The sequence below is a fragment of the Budorcas taxicolor genome, chromosome 20 (genome assembly GCF_023091745.1).
Source record: "Budorcas taxicolor isolate Tak-1 chromosome 20, Takin1.1, whole genome shotgun sequence".
Classification (NCBI taxonomy): Eukaryota; Metazoa; Chordata; class Mammalia; order Artiodactyla; family Bovidae; genus Budorcas; species Budorcas taxicolor.
In genome coordinates, this window is record NC_068929.1 from 32,839,342 (window position 1) to 32,863,342 (window position 24,001).

The 24,001-nt window shown below is 35.0% G+C and overlaps 1 protein-coding gene across 1 annotated transcript in view; it reads left to right on the top strand.

The window, feature by feature from the left end:
• Positions 1 to 24,001, top strand: part of HCN1 (hyperpolarization activated cyclic nucleotide gated potassium channel 1) — a 447,227-nt gene that overhangs the window by 228,418 nt on the left and 194,808 nt on the right. The window contains 1 exon segment of the mRNA XM_052659217.1: positions 14,245 to 14,406. Coding sequence (XP_052515177.1) covers positions 14,245 to 14,406 — 162 coding nt within the window.

The following is a 24,001-nucleotide window of genomic DNA, read 5'->3' on the forward strand; positions in this document are numbered from 1 at the left end:
ATTCAGTGAGGGGAAAAAACTAGATAGAAAAATGTCATTAGAGAAGCAAATTTTGGTAATTAAAGCTTGAGTGCAGGACAAGCTACAGTGATGAAAATGTCTCTATGGACATTGATTGTGTAACCAGGCTGTGACAAATGTTGACAGATATTCCGGAATTACTGGGTACAAAGTTAAAAATCAATTTGTCTATCAATTTATTTCATTACAAGTACATATGATGATTCTCTTCAAATAAAAATCTCCATTGTGTCATAAAGGCACAGAAAAAAATTGGGAAAATATATAATAATCCTAAAGTTCCCATGTAGTAAAATGAGCCACTTATTTCTAACTGGTAACCCCTTTCTTTTCCCTTTCCTCTGTCCCTCCTTCCTTCCATCCTTTCTACTTTTCCTTCCTTCCTCCCTACCATCCATCTTTCTTTTCCTTCCTTTTTTCCTCTCTTATTCACTTCATTCTACTTTATAAACATGTATTAAGCTTTTGCTTTGTGAATACAGTCCTTGACCTCTAGGGGCTCACAACCTAGTGAGGACACAAATATATAAACACATAATTATAGTCAAGTATTAAATAACTTGAAGAGTTGTGGAGTAGATCCTGTGGGAGGAAACTCTTAATTCTTTCCCTGAAGAGATCAAACAAGTCTTTCTTAAGCAAGTGATTGTTTGAGCCAAGTTTTGAAGTATGAATAAGTTCATCAGTCAGAAAAGGGATAGAATGAAAGAAACTATACCAGGAAAGAATATTATGTCAAGGGATGCTGTCATGTTGTGGAAAGGGTGCGTGCATACTAAGTCACTTTAGTCGTGTCCATCTACTTGTGACCATATGGACTGTAGCCCTCCAGGCTCTTCTGTCCAAGGGATTCTCCAAGCAAGAATACTGGAGTGGGTTGCCGTGTCCTCCTCTAGGGGATCTTCCTGACACAGGGATAGAACCTGTGTCCCTTACATCTACTGCCTTGATAGGTAGGTTCAGTACCACTAGTGCCAGTACTACTTACTACAGCATTTTTGTCTGCCCAAAGCATAGGATACTTTCAGAGGAAGGATGAGAGGTGACAGTGAAATGGTAGACAGAGGGCAGATCATAAGGAACCTTTAGAGTTTGAACATCATGAAGCCTCTCTGAATTTCTTGCAAAAGTTCAAGCAGGGAACTTCTATGATCAAGTTCAAACAATAAAATGATAAGTCTAGATGCCAAGTAGACTATATTTTCAAAGACCATGCAGCTAGAGTTGGAGATATGAGGTAAGTAATATTGAAATAACAATGAGAAACACAAATTCAATCAATTACAACAAGACCTATCATGATTTGGTGAGTGGAAGGGGGACTTGACAAAGTGATTCTAAGTATATTTTTAAATATAAGTGTGTGAAATACGAATTATTTACAAGGATACTTATTGACAGATGGCAACTTAGGCTGAAAAATATGCTACAAAGATAAACTAGTTAGTACTTTTTTGGCATTTAATTAGGTTTACAGATCATTAGAACAAATCAATCCAGAAAGAATATGCAATTATGATTTGGTTTGTGTAAGTTCTTTTATCTGGAGTAGGAAATGGCAACCCGCTCCAGTATTCTTGCCTGGGAAATCACATGGATAGAGGAGCCTGTTGGCTGCAGATCAAGGGGTCACAAAAGAGTCATATACAATTTAGTGATTAAAACAAGTTATTTTATATTAGAGATTCACAGAAAAGCACATTATAAAATATAGAATTCTGATTCCAGAAGATAGATAAGACACATAGCTGGGCCTTCTGTCTGTCTTAAACTCCAACACAATTGAAGAATCAAAATGAAAAAAAGAAATGCATGTATAACACAGAAGGGAACAAGAGCTACAGACTCTTATTGAGAAGAGAAAATACTCAAAAATTTTAAAAGATTGAAAACCAAAGGGAGCAGAATGAGAGATGGCACAAGGAGAGAAAATTGCATTCTGAAATGTGCTGCAAAAGAGTCTGCAAAGGACATGAGAACAAGTCTGTACTGTGAAGGCTTTGAGACATTTACAGTTGGAGTTAGAAAGCATAATGCAGAATGTAATTGAGCAGTAGGGCTATCACAAGAAGGATGCTTCCTTTAAGGTCTAACCCATCCCTCACAATGTGCACACCGCCACCCCCCCCCCCCCCCCACACACACACACATGTAAAGAATTGGGGAAGTTTTCATTTATCCCCATAAAAAATTGATCATCTTTTCACTCAAGAGATTAAACCTATAATTGGAAAAAGATACAGTTTCACTAGACTAGGAGGAATGGAGTCAAGTCTTCAAATAAAGTGAAGGAAGTGCTTTTCAATCTAGAATTCCATACCCAGACAAGCTATTCTCAACAGAGTAAGAGAGAAAGATAGATTCACCCATGTGCTTACTGCTCTTACCACTGCTGCTGCTACTGCTAAGTTGCTTCAGTCATGTCCGACTCTGTGCGACCCCATAGATGGCAGCCCACCAGCCTCCCCTGTCCGTGGGATTCTCCATGCAAGAACACTGAAGTGGGTTGCCATTTCTTTCTCCAGTGCATGAAAGTGAAAAGTGAAAGTGAAGTCACTCAGTTGTGCCTGACTCTTAGTGACCCCATGGACTGCAGCCTACCAGGCTCCTCCGTCCATGGGATTTTCTAGGCAAGAGTACTGGAGTGGGTTGCCATTGCCTTCTCCAGCCCTTACCACACTCCAACCCCAAATAAAAGCGTGTGCTCACTTGCTCAGTCATGGCTGACTCTTTGTAACCCCATGGACTGTTGCCCACCAGACTCTTCAGTCCATGGAATTTTCCAAGCAAGAATACTGGAGTGGGTTGCCATTTCCTTCTCCAAATAAAGGTATAAACTGAGATTAAGTATGAATACTGGAAGATGCATTAAAGGAAACAATAATTATGATAGAACTTCAGCAGGTCTAGAAAAAATAAGTCCTTCTTAAAACAGGTGGGAGGAGTCCAGGGAATTGGGGGAATGAAACAGATGTGTGTGAGTGTGTGGTGGAGGTGATCAATGAGCACTAGAGAATTCTGAGCTTAGCATTGTTTTCTGCATAGGGCCATTATTTGATAGGTGGTTTTTGGGTGATAAGAAAAATCAAATTTATACAAAAATAGCTTATTGCTTTTAATGTTATTTTCACATATATTGGGCTTTCCTGGTGGCTCAGTGGTAAAGGATTGGCCTGCAGTGCAGGAAACAGGGGAGACATGGGATTGATCCCTGATCTGGGAAAATCCCCTGAAGGAGGGCATGGCAACCCACTCCAGTATTCTTGCCTGGAATATTCCATGGACAGAGGAGCCTGGTGGGCTACAATCTGTGGGATCGCAAAGAGTCAGACATAACTGAAGTGACTGAGCATGCCACATATATCAATTTATGTGATTCTTACAATAAAACTGATACTTAAATATTTTCAATACTTCATGTGGTGTACCAAATATCATGATGTACTATCCTGTGAATTGATGAAGCATTATGATGCATATTTAGTTCTGAAAGGTATCCAACTAGTTAATATGAAATCATGCTATTTTCCAATAGATCAAATCTTACTCAAAGGTTTTTGGAGTTGCTAACAACTTTGCCAACTCTTGTTTATTTTTAAAGTTTTAGTTTCTTAGAATTGCCTGGCGGTCCAGTGGTTAGGACTCAACACTTCCACTGCAGGGGTGACTAAATTCGATTCCTGGTCAGGGAACTAAGATCCCACAAGCCATGTAGCATGACCAAAAAATAATGATAAAGTTTTAGTTTCTTTTTAGAAAGTTTCAATAATAATATATCTTTCTTATTTATTGTGTTTGTGCTCAGTTGCTCAGTTGTGTCCAACATTTTGCAACCCCCATGGACTCTAGCCTGCCAGGCTTCTCTGTCCATGGAGTTTCTCAAACAAAAAATGTGGAGTGGGTTGCTATTTCCTTTTCCAGAGAATATTCCTGACCCAGGAGTCAAATCCACGTCTCCTGCAGCTCCTGCATTGGAGGATTCTTTACCACCGGGAAGAAGAGCCACAAGGGAAGCACCTTCTCACTTATTAGGTTTCATCAAATGTCACAAGGTGTGGTTTACTCACTAAGATTCATAGTTCTATTTTATTGGCTTCATGCCGCAAATGATGTATTTAGTGATTTCTTTCCAAGGCATTTGCCAAGACAGTGAACCAGCACCACTTTCTTCTCCAGATCATCACTGACACAAATCCACTCAAATAAATTAGTAATTTGAACTTAGCTGGCTCATCTAATTAGCTAGATGACATACCAATGCATGATGTAACTGATGGCCACTATTAAAAAATTATGAAGAAGCATTATTTTCATCCTAACAGTTTTTTTTTTTTTCCCCCCCAGAAGCTAGCTTGCCTTTATCTTGCTTCCCTTGTTGACTTCTGACAAATGGGGGTATGTGCTGGTTGCACATGAACTCTCTAGACTATGATTGATGAATAGAGGCTGCAGATGTTGAGAAGCACATTAATTTATCTAAATATGATGGCTTCTACCTTGTCTTATTTTACCATATATTTGTTACCATTACTTTTATTATACTTTATTTGTTTAATCAACAAAATATTTACATAAAATAGTATTTTAGCCTGGCTTCTCTTTGATGTGACATGTGTGTATGTGTGTGTGTGTGTGTGTGTGTGTATGTGAGTGATGTTGACTTTCCCATGTGTTTCACTTTTTTAAAAATTGTACTTTTTAATTTGTAAAGTAAAACTTTGTGGAATTTTGCATGTACTATTTCAGAACTCTTTTACCCCATTTTTTTAGTGGAAAAGTCAAGGCAAATTTTTAGAAACTGATTAATGCAGAACTTCAGTCTTAGGAAGTTATGCATTTGCCCAATAGACAAATTCTTTAAGTCCTTTACTTGACAAAACTTTTGGCTAGTAAGTGTAATTTGATTTCATATTAACTTTGTTATTTAATAAAATAATTGCTCAAAGATTTGAAAAGCATATATTATATACCAAGCAACTTAACATTCCATGCATATATACATGACAAATTTTAAAGATTTTTTAATCACACTATGAACACTACAATTTTCAATATTTTGAGCTGAAAAAGTTCTTTGAGATGCCAAACATTCATCATCACTTGTGAATTTAACAAATTTCATGATTGTGAGGCCAAAAATATTGAAGTAGATTCTTTCTCACAGAATGTATAGAAGATGGAAGCTATAACAATATATAATATTGTTTAGGAGTATACTTAAAATATGTTAGCAAGAGTCCACTGAAATATATTATGCATTTTATACATGTCAGGTGGGCAGTTTAATAGAATTTATTTAACTGGGGATTAGTACAAAATTCTTTCTGGATGATAAATGAGTAGAATGAAAAATATGTCACATTCTTCATAATTCTTTTTTTTTTTAATTTTATCTTATTATTATTTTTTTTAATAGTAATCATTTTTTTTTAATTTTAAAATCTTTAATTCTTACATGTGTTCCCAAACATGAACCCCCCTCCCACCTCCCTCCCCATAACATCTCTGTGGGTCATCCCCATGCACCAGCCCCAAGCATGCTGTATCCTGTGTCAGACATAGATTAGCGATTCAATTCTTACATGATAGTATACATGATAGAATGCCATTCTCCCATATCATCCCACCCTCTCCCTCTCCCTCTGAGTCCAAAAGTCCGTTATAGACAGCTGTGTCTTTTTTCCTGTCTTGCATACAGGGTCGTCATTGCCATCTTTCTAAATTCCATATATATGTGTTAGTATACTGTATTGGTGTTTTTCTTTCTGGCTTACTTCACTCTGTATAATCGGCTCCAGTTTCGTCCATCTCATCAGAACTGATTCAAATGAATTCTTTTTAACGGCTGAGTAATACTCCATTGTGTATATGTACCACAGCTTTCTTATCCATTCATCTGCTGATGGACATCTAGGTTGTTTCCATGTCCTGGCTATTATAAACAGTGCTGCGATGAACATTGGGGTACACGTGTCTCTTTCAATTCTGGTTTCCTCGGTGTGTATGCCCAGCAGTGGGATTGCTGGGTCATAAGGGAGTTCTATTTGCAATTTTTTAAGGAATCTCCACACTGTTCTCCATAGTGGCTGTACTAGTTTGCATTCCCACCAACAGTGTAGGAGGGTTCCCTTTTCTCCACACCCTCTCCAGCATTTATTGCTTGCAGATTTTTGGATCGCAGCCATTCTGACTGGTGTGAAGTGGTACCTCATTAAATACTTAGGAATATATCTACCCAAAGAAACTAAAGACCTATATATAGAAAACTATAAAACACTGATGAATGAAATCAAAGAGGACACTAATAGATGGAGAAATATACCATGTTCATGGATCGGAAGAATCAATATAGTGAAAATGAGTATACTACCCAAAGCAATTTACAAATTCAATGCAATCCCTATCAAGCTACCAGCCATATTTTTCACAGAACTAGAACAAATAATTTCAAGACTTGTATGGAAGTACAAAAAACCTCGAATTGCCAAAGCAATCTTGAGAAAGAAGAATGGAACTGGAGGAATCAACTTGCCTGACTTCAGGCTCTACTACAAAGCCACAGTCATCAAAACAGTATGGTACTGGCACAAAGACAGACATATAGATCAATGGAACAAAATAGAAAGCCCAGAGATAAATCCACACACATATGGACACCTTATCTTTGACAAAGGAGGCAAGAATATACAATGGAGTAAAGACAATCTCTTTAACAAGTGGTGCTGGGAAAACTGGTCAACCACTTGTAAAAGAATGAAACTAGATCACTTTCTAACACCGCACACAAAAATAAACTCAAAATGGATTAAAGATCTAAATGTAAGACCAGAAACTATAAAACTCCTAGAGGAGAACATAGGCAAAACACTCTCAGACATAAATCACAGCAGGATCCTCTATGATCCACCTCCCAGAATTCTGGAAATAAAAGCAAAAATAAACAAATGGGATCTAATTAAAATTAAAAGCTTCTGCACAACAAAGGAAAATATCAGCAAGGTGAAAAGACAGCCTTCTGAATGGGAGAAAATAATAGCAAATGAAGCAACTGACAAACAACTAATCTCAAAAATATACAAGCAACTTATGCAGCTCAATTCCAGAAAAATAAACGACCCAATCAAAAAATGGGCCAAAGAACTAAATAGACATTTCTCCAAAGAAGACATACGGATGGCTAACAAACACATGAAAAGATGCTCAACATCACTCATTATCAGAGAAATGCAAATCAAAACCACAATGAGGTACCTCTTCATAATTCTTAAGCAATTCAGTAGCTGTTTATTGACTATGTAATATTTATAGAATAACTACCTATGGGAAAACAGCTTACAGAGTATATAAAATGAGTTGAAACATCCCTTGCTTCATTTGCTTTTATTGTTCAGTTACCAGAGATTGTACACTGACGTGGTCGCCTCTCTGTTTTAAGTGTGTTCATTATTTAGATTAATTTTAACACACAAATTACTGATTTGAAACCTTCAAAATAAAGCATTTGTTCTTACCAGTATTAGGTACATTTATCTATTTCTTTCTATGATATATTTTTACCCTTCAAAAAGCATAAAATTCATGCAATGGATTTTGTATGCTGAGGAAATGAGCTACATGGTAATAAAAACTAGAATACTTTGAACTATCTGTAGCTTAAAATGCAGAGATAACTACATTTGTACTTATTGAAGCATGGAAGATATTACAAATTTGGTAAGACAGACATAAAAGAGGGAGAGCAAACAAAAGATTGATGAGAAATTATAAAAATATATATGGGACTGTTTCTAGCATTATGTTAGTTTTTAAATGAAATATTCCCTAAACCTCTCCCAAAAACACAATGTTAGGGAAATATCATTGAAATTAATTCACAAGAGCTATGCAGAATTGATAGAATATTCCAATTAGTCTGACATTTTTCACCTTCATTCTCTACACATAAAAAGACAGATACACACACTTACATAGCCACTTAATGATTTTCTTGATTTTTGTTATACTTGTATACTAGACAATAAAAATATTATTAAAATTTTATTAAAAAATAACTATAAGTCTTTAATTTTATGGGAAAAAGTTTGGAAGAATATTAATCATATTTCACTAAATCAATATCTTAGTGGTAACTTCATGAAAATAAGTCCTGACTTAATGAAATAAGGGTGTATTAAGCGGAATGCAGCCTTCACACAACCATCATTAAAATAAGGTTTAAAGATCCATCATACAATATGTGTTTCTCTTCATTTATGTATTTTAGTAGTTGCACAATTTGTATATATTATCTACATTTACAGTCATTTGAAATTTGTAAAAGAGGAATAATGATCTTAAATTGTTTAATTTTAATTAATTTCATTTTTTTCTGTAGTACTAATCCATTCAACTCTCTTCTTAATAGGGTCATTTTCAATATTCATTCGTAATTTTATTTTCCCAATGTGTAAGTTACTTCTTATTAAAGCAAATTATGCAAATGGGGATTATGCTTGGTCTTTTCATTTCTCTAGGGCCCTGTCCAATAATTAGATGTTCTGTTACACTATGCAGTCCTCATATAAGTTAAAAAGAGGTACCATTTTTTCCTAAGGAGTTTTAAAATGTGAAGATTTGGGTATATTCAATTAACAAAATGTAACCTATCATAAGCATTTTTGTTTCTGACCTATTTCCATTTGTAGGATTATATTGAGTTTCAGTTCCAAGGAAAATGAGTGATCTTAGAAGAAAGGCTTCATCTCAGTTAGGTGCTCATTAACATTGACCCAATTATGCAAATTCATTGTTAGATAAGTAACCTCTGTGGGAGAAAAAAAAATTTTGCTGAGCAAAACTCTGTACCACTAGACATGTGCTTCCATTTTCAAAGTTTGTACTTTCATAGTTTACACTGTAACTGTTTCTTATCATTGTTTCCTACCAAAAATCTTCAAAGAATTCATATTATTATATTACTTTTCCCATGTTTTCTTCATAATTCATAATCTCTACTTTTTCTCAGGCTAGCAAGGCTAACAAAGAACAATTTATGTATGAAGAAATATTATGTATTTCTTTAAGTATGAAGAAATACTTTTTCTAAATTTTGAGGTATAAGGAATTAAAATCCTGTGTAAAAATATGTATGATATACTTTACAGTATCATAGAAATGAAACAAATTCCTACAATCTAGTCAAGATAGACTTCAATAGTGATAGTCAAGTTTATCTTAGTCAAGATAAAACATAGTTAGGAAACATGACAACTTTTTAATAACAGCAATGGCTAAAATTTATTTCTTTTTCATTATATATAATGAGAAATATATATATATTAATATATATATATATTTGTTAAAGAACTACATGGATATGATCAAAATAAGACATGCAGAGTCAGCTGTGTATTTTTAGTGATAATGACTGATGACTAATACAGTCTATTCCATAACTATACTTCTGTAAATATGTAGTTGTTCTGACTATATAAGCACTATTTATTTCACTGTGGAGCCATGTTGTAAGAGATAACCTTCTCTATAGCTGCAATGATAGGATATCTGTACAGCTTCAAAAAGAATGCTCAAATACATGCACATACTTTTTTAAAGTTTCAATTCCACATGTAGGGAAATGGAGTTAGCTTTAAATATCTCTACGTTCCCCTAATATGTAGGGAGGAGGGAGAGGAAAGAAGCACAGTGTAGCTATGACAAATATGTCCTTCAGGAAATCAGATTTTGCACCAGGTGGTAATTTGCATGTGTAACTATGGAAAGAAAACCAGTTTACCCACTAGAGCAGGCCAAATCTCTTTCTGTCTCAAAGTTTCACTGAAAAGACTTTTTTGAGAAGATCAACCAAGAAGACTATAAAGGAAAAAAAAAAAAAAAAGTAGAAAAGTACCTGGGAAGTGAAGATTCATTTTCAATTTAACACATTTTCAAGGAGATGATAATTTTATTATTTCTAAATATGTGGAGTATAATCAGTGTAGAAGTTAGCAATTCTGAAGAAAGCATAATCTAGTAATTATGGTAATTTGATATTCCTGAGACATCCAAGAGGATTTGCAGTTGGCTGTTATTACAGATGTATTTGCTTTTAAATTTTAATTTTTACATTAATTCATTTTTTTCAGTTTTTACAAAAATGTCAACTCATAGATTGAGAGCTCTGAACTAATTATTTAGGTTCCTGAAGAAGAAAAGAAGATCAGATTAATATCAAAAGACACATCTTTTGATACTAGGAAAAAGTAAGAAAAGCTGTGGATATATGTCTATTGGAAAGCATGAGGGATCAGAGGTGAGGGAACTGAAGCATAAGAACGTGTCTCCTTTGGAATGGTAACATTTAAGCAGAAATTCAGCAGCATGGTCATGGTCTTTGGGAACCTGAGAAAAGAGGAAAAAATATAGGATATTTTAGTGGTAAGAGGGAAAAACATAGGTACTAAGAATAAAGAAGTGCATAACCATAGCTGAAGTCTTCAAATAGGGTTACTATCCTATAAAAAATATTAAACAGAATCTACAGTTTCCTACCCAGTAATTTTCATTGGCTTAGGTATAGAAAGTGACTGTTTTGATTATTCAAAAATTGACATTTTGCAGAAAAAAAGACAGTGGAAAAGCACAGCCTTTAATAAATGGAGATGTGTGGAGAGTAGAGATTGAGTGAGGGGAAGGTACTGGTGGAATAGCCAAATAGAGTGGGCACTGAAGACAAGGAATTTTTTTTTTTTTTTTTTGCTATGCCTACACAAATAACTATCTGAAAGTAGCAAAGGAGACCTGAGAAAATGAGGGCATCGTCATCAAAATCTAAGGCTTATGGAGTATGAAAGAACTGAAGCAACTCTATTTGAGAAAGTTACCAGAGGAGCTGAGTCTTTAAGGAGATGATGAGGTGCAGTCATACATCTCAGGAAAAGTAGAGAAGGAGAGGAAGAATTCTATAATGAGGCTGAAGGTACGAGAGAATTCGTGGACAGTGTAGGAGTTTGGAAGTAACAGTGGAAAGAAGAAAGCACCACCACCCCCCACCCAAAAAAAAAAAGAAAACCACTCAAGAGCATGACGATCTGATAATAGGTATGCGAAGCTGAGGAGCAGGTAACTGCATTTTGACTATGGACACAGACTGATAAAGATGAGAGGCCAATTGGTTGACTTTTCTGAAGGTTATGAGCTGGCCATTCAAATAAGATCCTGGTTAGAGTAGGAACTGATGCAATTACTCAAATGACTATAGTCATTGTCAGTGTTCAAAAAGACCTCTGTGAAGCATACTCTTCTCTCATATACCAGATGAAACCTTCTGCACTTTGCCTAAAGCATGGTAGGGTAATCTGGATAAATTTCAAGTTAAGAATTACAAAAGGTACAAAAGGATTCTTAAAATTCTTATTTTACTATTGATTAGGACTACCACATATTGAATTCTGGATATATGTTAGGTGTGAAATGAACTGAGTAGCTAATAATTTGTCTTCTTATATTCTGTGTCAACATGACATAGAGATTCTCCCATCTTAAAAGACATGACAGGTTATACAAGTACAAATATATAAAGATAAACCAAAGAACCTGACCTTATTTTAATACCTTAAAAATAAGAATGTTCTGTCAAGAGAGCCTCTTCTGGCCCATTTGATTTTCTTAACGTTACAATAATAAGAATCTGAAAGCATATTTGAAACCTTCAATTGATAACTTAGATATCTGAAACCAAAAAGAACAGATCAATATATTCCATGAGAAGTCTTGAATTACTCTTGATGATTTTTTGGTTAAGTAAATCATAATAAAGTAAATCAAATACTTAAGGATAGGTTAAGACTCACTGATTTCATAGATGGTTACTAGATTGAGAGGACCCTAAATTCAACTTATCAAGTATGAATGTGGAAGCACTGTAGAATTACCCTGCTAATTTATGGATATATTCATATAACACAGTCTAGGATTTGACCTTTTTAAGAGCAGGGTGGATTATGCATTGCTCCTGGGGAAAATATTACAAAAAATTATACTTCTGGTGGACAATTATGCAAATATTAGGGCAGGATTTGGTATTCTGAATCAACTTATCTTAATCAAATATTCTTCCAGCTATTCTCTCTAGAGTTATTAGACTCCAACTGGACAGAATTCTAAAACTATAATATTATAAAAAAGAATTCAGTGAGTATTTGTAACCAGCTCATTCCTCACCTTGAAGTCACATGAACAACGTAACTTTCTGATCTGGGCAAATGTAAAGCACAGTAGACGTCCACTGACTTATTTTGTGGTTTAGTTAGGTCCAAATAAAACTAAAGTACTACTTTAAAACGTATTTTGATTATTTTTTATTTTGTTGACTCATAAGTACCACTTAAAACATATTGCTAGTGGGTCAGAATGGTCTGTCTTTCTGTTACCCACAACCCTGGAAATCAAATCAATTTCAGATTCAGATTACTTGGATGGTAGCAAATAATGAATTTTTTAAAAATTTCCTGTCTTAAAAGACAAAAACAAAAACTTTACACTCTCAAAGTCACAGAAGGTTACTTTTGCTGTTATTATTAACTCTCTGCAAAATTCTCATTCATTCATTTAACAATTCACTGAGTATCATTTATAGTGTTGTTTTTGTGTTTTCTGGCTTTCATGCAGTGGCACTAAGAATAGATTTAGATAGGAATTTATCACTTTTAGAATGTCTACCTCATAGATGGAAAAAAACTGAAAATATTAATCATTGATGTTAGCCACTTGATCAAGAAGTTGAGTAAAGTTTGCACTGAGACTTACCCTACAAGCTGTGCTGTGCTTAGTCACTCAGTTGTGTCCGACTCTTTGCGACCCCATGGACTGTAGCCCACCAGACTCCTCTGTCCATAGGGATTCTCCAGGAAGAACACGCGAGTGGGTTGCCATGCCCTTCTCCAGGGTATCTTCCCAATCCAGGGATCGAACCCAGGTCTCTTGCATGGCAGGCAGATTCGTTACTGCCTGAGTCACCAGGGAAGACTTTAGACAATAAGAAGTTGTGGCTTTGTTTAAAGTAGACCAGGTGCTTTCTTCTTTGGTTAGCGTGACTGTCTGCAGATATATGTGCTCCATAAGGAAGCAGTCTTCTCATTCCAAATCTTCTGTGAGCAAGGTTTTAACAGGGCCATTAATAATCTACCATGATTCAGCTATCCCACTTCTGGGTATTTATCCAACGGACATGAAAAACACTAATCTTAAAAGATATATGCACCCTATGTTCAAGCAATATTATTTATAATAACCGACATGTGGAAACAACCTAAGTGGCCATCCATGGATGAATGGATAAAAAAGATGTGGTATTCAAATATGGTGAAATACTGCTCAACTATCAAAAAGTTGAGTTCTTACCATCTGCAACAACATGGATGGACCATCAGGGTATTATGCCAAGTGAAATAAGTCAGATGAAGCAAGATTAATGCCATATTATTTCACTCCTATGTGGAACATAAAAATAAATAAATAAACAAAAAATAAATAACAAAATAAATGAACTAACAAAGCAGACACATAGATACAGAGAAGAGTAGGGGTAACCAGAAAGGAAGTAGCAGAGGATGGGCAAAATAGGTAAAGGTGATAAACTTTATGGTGATGGATGGAAACCAAAGTTTGGGGATAGGCATGCTGTAATTGATACAAAAGTAGACGTATAATGTTGTATATATGAAACGTATGTTACTAACCAGTGTTATCTCAATAAAAAATAAATATTAAATAAATAAATAACTACCAGCAACTGTTCACATGTGAAGTTTATGCTTGCTGAGGTGTATTAATTATAAGAGTTCAACAGACAATCAAATTGGGCCCAGCCAACTACGCACAGTCCTGTATACATCAAAAGTCATACTGCATACCTTATGGTGGTTTTTTTAATCAGGTAGATAAATCAGGATGGAGCTACATGGATTTGACTATCTGCAATTAGCCTCTGATATTAACTGGTGTCAAAATAGCCAAATTTCTGTGTTTCTTCCCATGTTAGGTTTTCAGATAGCTCTAAAAACTGAGATCAGTTTAGAACACACAATGTTAAAGGTCAAAAAGGGAGACGTTTATGAAATTAATTCAGTGAGCACTATATAATAGAGTTAGTATATAAATCTAGCACAGATAGTCTACTGACATTGGCAGTATTCTTAACTTAAAAAAATTGATTATAAGAATTGATTTTATTTTGGTCAACAGATTTTCCACATGACATATGATCTTGCCAGCGCTGTGGTGAGAATTTTTAACCTCATTGGCATGATGCTGCTCCTGTGCCACTGGGATGGCTGTCTTCAGTTCCTGGTACCACTGCTGCAGGACTTCCCACCAGATTGCTGGGTGTCTCTAAATGAGATGGTTGTAAGTAATTCATATTACTTTACACTGTGTTTTCTACATTTTGCCAAAAAAGTTCTAAATATTTATGTTAGAATGATCTAATTATCCTCCTTAACTGGTAAGATAAAATTTTGCTTCTGTGGATATAAAATCAGATGTTATGTTCCTGTTTCTACAACTAAATTTTACTTATAGGAAATGGTCTGCATGGCAGGGGTGGGTGGGTGGTGGTGTATATGTTATAGCTATGTTATAGATCTATTTTTAGATCTTACTCTGTGTATTATTGAGACATTTTATTCAAAGGTACACATCCAAACACACACACACACACCTAAATCGTAGTACTATGTTCTTTTAAAAATGCCTATTACTTAGAATAACTTCTTCTCCTTTTAAACATGATTTTAACGTTTATTGTCATCAAGACATGCAATTTTAAGTGTGGTTAAACATGAAGACATGTTACATGAGTATGAATGCAAATAAGATATGTATGACATGCAATGCTATTTCAGATAGTACTTCCATCTAGTGAAAATACCATGAAAAGATATCCCTTTAAACTTTACCATAGAAAGATGTCAATATAAAATAAAAATCTGTGAAACAGAAGTTTGATTTCCAAAGTTAAGTGTACTTAACTTTATTTTAACTTAAAGAGCATACATTTTGATATAAATACATAATTCTGCACTCACAAAGAACTGAAACAATGGTGAATATTTTTAGCATATATATTGACAAAGATTTGTTTTCTCAAGTTCTCATATTTTCTTTTTATATTATATTACATTTAATAAAGTATTAACTGTGCATTAGAATTGCCTTCTCTTGTGTTTCACATTTTATAAGAGGCAAATTTTATGAGACTTTCACAAAATTTTAACTTTGGCATAAATTAAATACCCTCCTCTTTCCCAGACTGTTCTGTTATTAACCATAGTTTATTATTGTGGAAATGACTCTGGCATCTTAATACACATTTTTATGTCCTAATAACTGAAGTTCAGGCCTTGTGTTTGAAGACTAGAGGGGTTTATAGCATGTGTTAAGAAGAATGCCTTTTCTTCTATCTTTTGTGTCTTATTCCTATGTGTTTTCCTCCCTGCTTTTTTCCTTCCCTTCCTTGCTCCATTCTTTAGTCTTTTCACTCTGTTCTTTGAGACTTAGTGTTCACCTGGATCTGACCTTCATTTCATTTGTATCTGCTTAAAGGTCTCTGCCTTACAGAAGCCTTCCCTCACCACCCTAATATATTATTCAGTTGGTTTATATTTTATCTTTAAAGAATTTAACAGCAGACACACACACACATGGGCCTGCACAATCACACATACATTTGTCACTTACTATTTTTCTGTCTTCCCCCACTGGAATGTAAATGCTAATGCCGTTAGGTCAACGAATTTGTCTGGATTTTGCTATATACTTTATTCCAGTGCTTTGAACAGTGCCAGACACAGTAATTTGTTGTAACCTAATTACTTATCATCAAAAATTTGAGAAATGTTCTAGATATAACTTCTGATATCTAAAAAATAAATCAAGGAGTTTGATCAACTCACTTGTTTTCTCATTGATTATAGATATCACTTTTCTTATCGCTGAAAAAGCAAAACAAAGACAATTCAAAGATAGTAGGGGGTGAGGAAAAAAACAAAAGCTCATATAAACTCACTATTGACTAAGTGAATAATTATAAAAAGCACTAAATAACACTGCTGCCAAAATATTGATTCATCATTGGCGCCAACTAATATTTAAGTTTGCAAATAATTTTTATTTTAAATTCTCTCTAGGTATCTTCCAAAAGTAGAAACTGTCATTATAAAAAGAGTAAAGGGATTATTTTTAGGTATCCATAAATGGAATATAATTGTATAATTATAATGTTAGGAAATATACTACTTAATATGTGTAGTGGTAAGCACATTTAATGAAGAAAAATTGTAATGTCTTACTCGTTTTTCTTTAAATACCACTGAATGTACTCATTTGGGTCTGTGTGTGTATTTAATCTATCAAAGTCAAACTTGTTACATTATGATGTCGAACAAAATACTTTTCCTGGGACATCCCTGGTGGCCCTTTGGCTAAGACACTGAGCTTTTAATGTTAGAGGCCTGGGTTCTATCCCTTGTCATGGAAATAGATCCCACATGCTGCAATTAAACCTGATGCAGCCAAATAAATAAATTATTAAAAATTTAAAAATCCTCTCCTTCATTTGCAATTTGCCTCTTCTAATTCTTTTTTTCTTTTTGGCTACAGTTTTGTGACAAAATTGGCTCCTGTTTTCTTTCATATTATTTATTTCATATGTATTTTCCATGTTTAACTCTAATGTAGAGCATAGAATATAATTGTCTTATGTTCAACTATAAAGACCAGAAATTTTTTCTATATTGTGAATATAAATGATATAAAGAGATAACAACCATAAAAAATAATTCTTAGTCAATAGGGAATCTCAACAGTGTCATTTGATCTTGGAAATATGAAAGATGATGCTATGTAAGTGCTACACTCAGTATGCAAACAAATCTGGAAAACTCAACAGTGGCCTCAAGACTGGGAAAGGTCAGTTTTCATTCGAGGTCCAAAGAAAGGCAAAGTCAAAGAATGTTCAAACTACTGCATAACTGCGCTCACTTTACATGCTAGCAAAGTAATGTGTGAAATTCTCCAAGTTAGGCTTCAACAGTATGTGAACCAAGATCTTCCAAATGTTCAAGCTGGATTTAGAAAAAGCAGAACCAGAGATCAAATTGCCATTATCCGTTGGATCATCGAAAAAGCAAGAAAATTCCAGAAAAATACCTACTTCTGTGTCCTCGACTACTCCAAAGCCTTTAACTGTGGATCACAACAAACTGTGGAAAATTCTTACAGAGATGGGAATACCAGACCACCTGACCTGCCTCCTAAGAAATCTGTATGCAGGTCAAGAAGCAACAGTTAGCACTGGACATGGAACAACAGACTGGTTCCAAATTGGGAAAAGAGTACGTCAAGGCTGTATATTGTTATATACAAGATCCAATACTTTGACCACCTGATGCAAAGAGCCGACTCATTAAATAAGCCCCTGATGCTGAGAAAGATTGAAGGCAGGAGGAGAAGGGGACAACAGAGGATCAGATGGTTTGATGGCATCACTGACTTAATGGAGATGAGTTGGAGCAAGCTCTGGGAGATGGTTAAGGACAGGGAAGCCTGTTGTGCTGCAGTCTGTGGGCTCGCAAAGAGTCGGACATGACTAAGAGGCTGAAGAACAGCGTTAAAGTTCTCGAAAAATTCTCATCCATCTCAGCAAAACAAAGAGAAGTATATTTACATACAAAGAAAGTTATAAAGTGAAAAGCCATTATAAGAAAAAAGCACCCTATGTTTACATTATCATGCTTATAGTATGCCAGCACAAGCACTTTGAGAAATGCTATTTTATTTATTTATTGCAGTGAAAGAATGAGGTAAACACTGTTCTCCATTTTGCAGTTCAGAAAACTGAAATCTTTAGCGATTAAACTAATTAATCATTCTCACACCTTTAGTAGATTATAAAATCAAGGTTTGACTGCATATCTATTTGACTCTGTAGTTTCTGTTTTAAACTACGTTTTAATACCTGATGTTATATAGATTATAGAAAATAGGAAAGAGAAGTTCCAAGAAATAGAGACCTATAGTCACAGCACACCAATTAAAGTGAAAAGTCATTTATAAATCAGTATTTGAACTCTTGACAATAAAAAGTGGCAAGACTGATAAGAGGCATAGCTGTAGAAAAACAGAAGTCAAATTGGGAAGGCCAAAATTGAGAAGCCAGATTAGGAGGATGCAGGACATGACTGATACTAGTCATTTTGGGGTATGGGGTTAACAGCTGCGCTTTAACATTTGACATTGGTATTAAACAATTTAACATGATGCTTATGTAGAATGTTGAGTGAATTCCTTATATCTTCTTTCATTTCCATGTCATGTTCTTAAATGATTTATATTTTTAAATACTATTTTGAATCCTCCTTAACCACTTTTGCATTTATATCTATGTTCTTATTTATACATGTATAATGTATATATATTAAGTCTTGCTTAAACACATAGTTCAGTTCAGTCGCTCAGTCGTGTCTGACTCTTTGAGACCCCATGAATCGCAGCACACCAGGCCTCCCTGTCCATCACCAACTCCCGGAGTTCACTCAGACTCACGTCCATTGAGTCAGTGATGCCATCCAGCCATCTCATCCTCTGTCGTCCCCTTCTCCTCCTGCCCTCAATCCCTCCCAGCATCAGAGTCTTTTCCAATGAGTTAACTCTTCGCATGAGGTGGCAGAAGTACTGGCGTTTCAGCTTTAGCATCATTCCTTCCAAAGAGATCCCAGGGCTGATCTCCTTCAGAATGGACTGGTTGGATCTCCTTGCAGTCCAAGGGACTCTCAAGAGTCTTCTCCAACACCACAGTTCAAAAGCACCAATTCTTCGGCGCTCTGCCTTCTTCACAGTCCAACTCTCACATGCATACATGACCACAGGAAAAACCATAGCCTTGACTAGACAGACCTTAGTCGGCAAAATAATGTCTCTGCTTTTGAATATGCTGTCTAGGTTGGTCATAACTTTCCTTCCAAGGAGTAAGCGTCTTTTAATTTCATGGCTGCAGTCACCATCTGCAGTGATTTTGGAGCCCAAAAAAATAAAGTCTGACACTGTTTCCACTGTTTCCCCATCTATTTCCCATGAAGCGATGGGACCGGATGCCATGATCTTAGTTTTCTGAATGTTGAGCTTTAAGCCAACTTTTTCACTCTCCTCTTTCACTTTCATCAAGAGGCTTTTTAGTTCCTCTTCACTTTCTGCCATAAGGGTGGTGTCATCTGCATATCTGAGGTTATTGATATTTCTCCCGGCAGTCTTGATTCCACCTTGTGTTTCTTCCAGCCCAGCGTTTCTCATGATGTCCTCTGCATATAAGTTAAATAAGCAGGGTGACAATATACAGCACGTACTCCTTTTCCTATGAGCATGTATTAATATATCTGTACACTTCTCTATATATATATTTAAATCCTCCTTAGTAATATTTGCAGGCTTCCCAAGTGGCTCAACGGTAAGAATCTGCCTGCCAAACAGGAGATGCGAGTTGAAACCCTGGGTCTGGAATATCTCCTGGAGAAGGAAATGGCAACCCACTCCAGTGTTTTTGCCTGGAAATTCCCATGGATAGAAGAGCCTGGAGGTTACAGTCCACAGGGTCACAAAAGAGTCGGATAAGACAGCAAATCAACAACAACAAATAATGTTTGCATTTTAATTTATATCCTTATTTATACATCTCTAGCTACTTACCCATATATGTGCTTTGATGAGAAATTCAGAGGCATTGCCATAACTATACTACATCCCTAACGGGTATTTGTTCAGTAAATTTATTGTTACATTAATTTCTTTCAGCCAGTTCCTTTCCAGTCCTTGTAAATTCCACTAAAATTATTCCTTTTAAATACTATTTTTAAAAAACCAACTGCTAAGCATCCTGGGCTACTTGAACTGATGGGGAAAGAGATACTGTGTTACAAAAACCAACCTGAACAGGGATTAATCTTGCTGTTCATTTGTAATATTTGCTTTTGTTTCATTCAGGAAATGTCTCATTTCTTGAAATTCATTCAAGAAATTATTTTTACTTGAATCAAACAAAAATGTTTTAGTTTTGTCTGGATGAAGATCTTCGATTTGCCAGGTACTTAATGTTCGATAAGATTAATTTTGAAAATCTTGTCATTCCCATGATACTTTGTGACTATGTTTTAGGTGTATCATTTATACTAATATTGTAACAGTTGATTTTTAAAGGGGTCAGAGGCAATGGGTTTTGGGGTTAAAATATGAAATATTATAAAATATTTGTGAATCTAACTAAGAAAATAAAAAATATGTATGATACACTTGAACTTGTATATTAATCATGACATAATTTAGGGAATGATTTTACAGAATAAACAAGAATTTACAGCTAAGAAATACATTGCTAGAGCAATATTTCTCTAATTAAAGTCTGAAGATGTAATCTCAGAGTATACAGGTTTTCTCCTAGAAATGTTGTAACTGAATATATGGACACATGTTGGCAACAGTTTGAAATGTTTCAGTATAAACATATTATGAGTTTAGTATTGCCTGCACTAAATCAACCTCTAGATTTACTTTTGTAGTTGAAGTGTGTCATGAGTTGCTATATATAATAATTATATCATATAGGATTAATAAATAAATGATCCATTTATAGTGGGTGAAGGCTAAATGACATAAAATTAGACATACAAATTCATCACCATAGACAAAATAGAGAACTAGGTTTGAAAAATAAGTCACTAATCACAACACATAATTTATGTGTTAAACTACATACTCTAGAAAAACTAGTGCTATAATTGTTTTTTAGTTGCTAAGTCCTATCTGGGTAGCCTTTCCCTTCTCCAGGGGATCTTCCCAATTCAGGGATCAAACACAGGTCTCCTGCATTGCAGGCAGATTCTTTACCAGCTGAACCACAAGGGAAGCCCAAGAATACTGGAGTGGGTAGCCTATCCCTTCTCCAGCCTATCCCTTCCCAACCCAGGAATAGAACCAGGGTTTCCTGCATTTCAGGTGGATTCTTTACCAACTGAGCTATCAGGGAAGCCCTTTAAACTAAAAACTCTAGAAAAACTTGGGCTATAATTTTTGCTGTTTAATTACGAAGTCCTGTCTGACTCTTTTGTGACCCTATAGACTATAGGCCACCAGGCTCCTCTCTCCATGGAATTTCCCTGGCAAGAATACTGGAGTGGGTTGCCATTTTCTTCTCCAAGGAAACTTTCCCACCCAGGGATCGAACTCACATCTCCTGCATTCTCTTCCACCGAGCCACCAGGGAAGCCCAGTGATATATAATAATCAGCACTATATTTACCTTGTATATAACTATTTGGTTTTAGAAAAATAAAAATCATCCATCACAATAAATTCAAATTGAAATGTGCTTATTAACTTATTTTTTAACATTTTATTTATAAATATACATCTGTTTCAACTTTACAAGAACTTTAAGGACAAGAAACTTATATCTAGTTGTTATACTTGTATTTGAGTAATAATCATAATCAAAATGATTTAAGCCAACACAAAGATCATTCCTTATAATATTTTGTTTTGTTATTTGAAGGGGTCTGTGTATTATTTCATTTTGAGAGATGCTGTTCTAGAGGGCAACCAATATGCCTTCTAAGTATCTGTGTACCCCACGTGTCCTATACCCATCCTGTGCATATTGCTAAATACATAATAATTGTTTATAACCAAACAGGAAATTAACAACAGCATTTGAAAAGTGTGTGTAAAGGAGTCTATTGTGCATTTTGAATGTTATTCCTTGGAGTTTGTGTTATATAATAATTTGTACATCAAATTATTTCTTAAAAGATAAGTACTCACTTGACCAATTTGTGGGCAATATAATGTACTCAAAAGTCATACAGTCCAAATCAATGACCTTTCAGTGCCTTTCATATCTATGTAAATAACAATACCTTTAGAGAAAAATTAGGATGCATGAACAATATTAAGATTATAAGAGGAAAAAAGAGATATAAAGTGTCTAAAAGAGTCTAATTAATAAAATTTATGTGGAGAAAATATGAGATTTGATTGAAAAATTGTAATTACTGAAAAATTTTGTTTTCCTTTGCGATAATATATCAGGGACACAGTACAAGAACCAAGAAGCCACACACTACACGTATTTTCCAGCTCCCTTCCTATTGGATGGAACGCTTTGGGGGGGATGGTCCCTAGACATTGATTGACAGTATCATTGTTCTTCAGTTGTTCCAACTCTTTGCAACCCCATGGACTATAGCACACCAGGCTTCCCTGTCCTTCACTGTCTCCTGGAGTTTGCTCAAACTCGTGTCCATTGAGTCGATGATGACATTCAACCATCTCATTCTCTTTCATCCCATTCCCCTCCTACCTTCAGTGTTTCACAGTATCAGGGTCTTTTCCAGTGAGTTGGGTCTTCATTTCAGGTTGCCAAAGTATTGAAGCTTCAGCTTCATCATCAGCATCAGTCCCTCCAATGAATATTCAGGATTGATTTCCTTTGAGCCAGAAACCTTCAACAAAGTGTGGGGATTGAGGCTCTTCAGTCACTTTTAGCTCAAAAAATTGTAGTATTCAAAATAAATATGTGCTTAGGGGCTACAGTGGAAAGAGCTGTTTATTAATTTTTAGAGAACAATTTGAAAAAAAGGAATATATATTATTCATATGCAAGCTCCTATATATAAGTTAATATTGAAACAGCATGAATATATTATTATCTCTTGATATTCTAGCAAATATATAAAGATAAAATTAAAATAGACTCATTTTTTGTTTCGCAAAGGCCATAAAAGTAATTAGACAGTGATTTATTGAAATAATATAACTAAGAAGTGAAACTAAACATCTCAATTAAAAATATATCCTCTCTTGAGGTCTAACAGTATATTTTAGATTTGAATTCTATAAATTAGAAATTATATTGTTAGGTTACTGATTTTTTTTTTTTTTCTAAAAGAAGATGTGTTGCCTTAACAGAGTTTTTTAAAGTCCTATCAAAAGTTACCTAATTTGCTGACAAGTCACTACGTAGCTTTACTGAAAAAGAAAAATACATTTGTAGCTCTAATGAATTATAATAACAAAATAGCTCAGCAGACTGCTGAGTGCTCTAATTCTCCTTTGCCATCCTCATTCTGCCTATTAGGAAAGCCAGCCTGGTGACTCGTCCCTATTTTATGGAAAGACAGCCTCATCACAGAAGTGAAGCAATTCATATGCTGTCTTCTTCCTTGTCAGATGTGTATTCTTTTATTGGAAACAACATATGGAAATAACTTATAATGTGATGTTTTATTTTCAAATGCAATGTACATTTTAGATAATTTTTAACATGAATTATAGTCCCCTAATAGAAAATAATAAAGGATATTACTTAAATTATATATTAGCTATGACTATAGTAAGATGTGAGAGTTGCTCAGTCATGTCTGACTCTTTGCAACCCCATGGACTGTAGCCAGGGTCTTCTATCCATGGAATTCTCCAGGCAATACTAGAGTGAGTTAGCCCTTTCCTTCTCCAGGGGATCTTTCTGATCCAGGGATTGAACCTGGGTTTCCTGCATTGTGGGCAAATTCTTTACCTTTTGAGCCACCAGGGAAGTTAAGATGCTTCAGTGATAACAAATCCAATCTGTAAGTTCCAAAATTATAGATAGACTAGATTTTAAATTTTGAATGACCAACGGCTAGGTGAAGCACCATTCATGAAATTAACTTATCTCGCAAGTGGTACCTATTAAAATTGGAAAATATCTTACTGTTCAATATTTTCTCCAAGAAGATTAATTTACTAGCCTTTGTTCTCCATCTCTGCTTATTATATTTGTATGAATACTGTGGAGACTTTCACAGATGAAATGTAATAGTACACGTAACACATCATCTCATTTTTCTGAATAAAAGAAAAACACATTCATTCCTATTTTGCAGATGAATAGTCTAACTGAGAGAATTGTTACTAG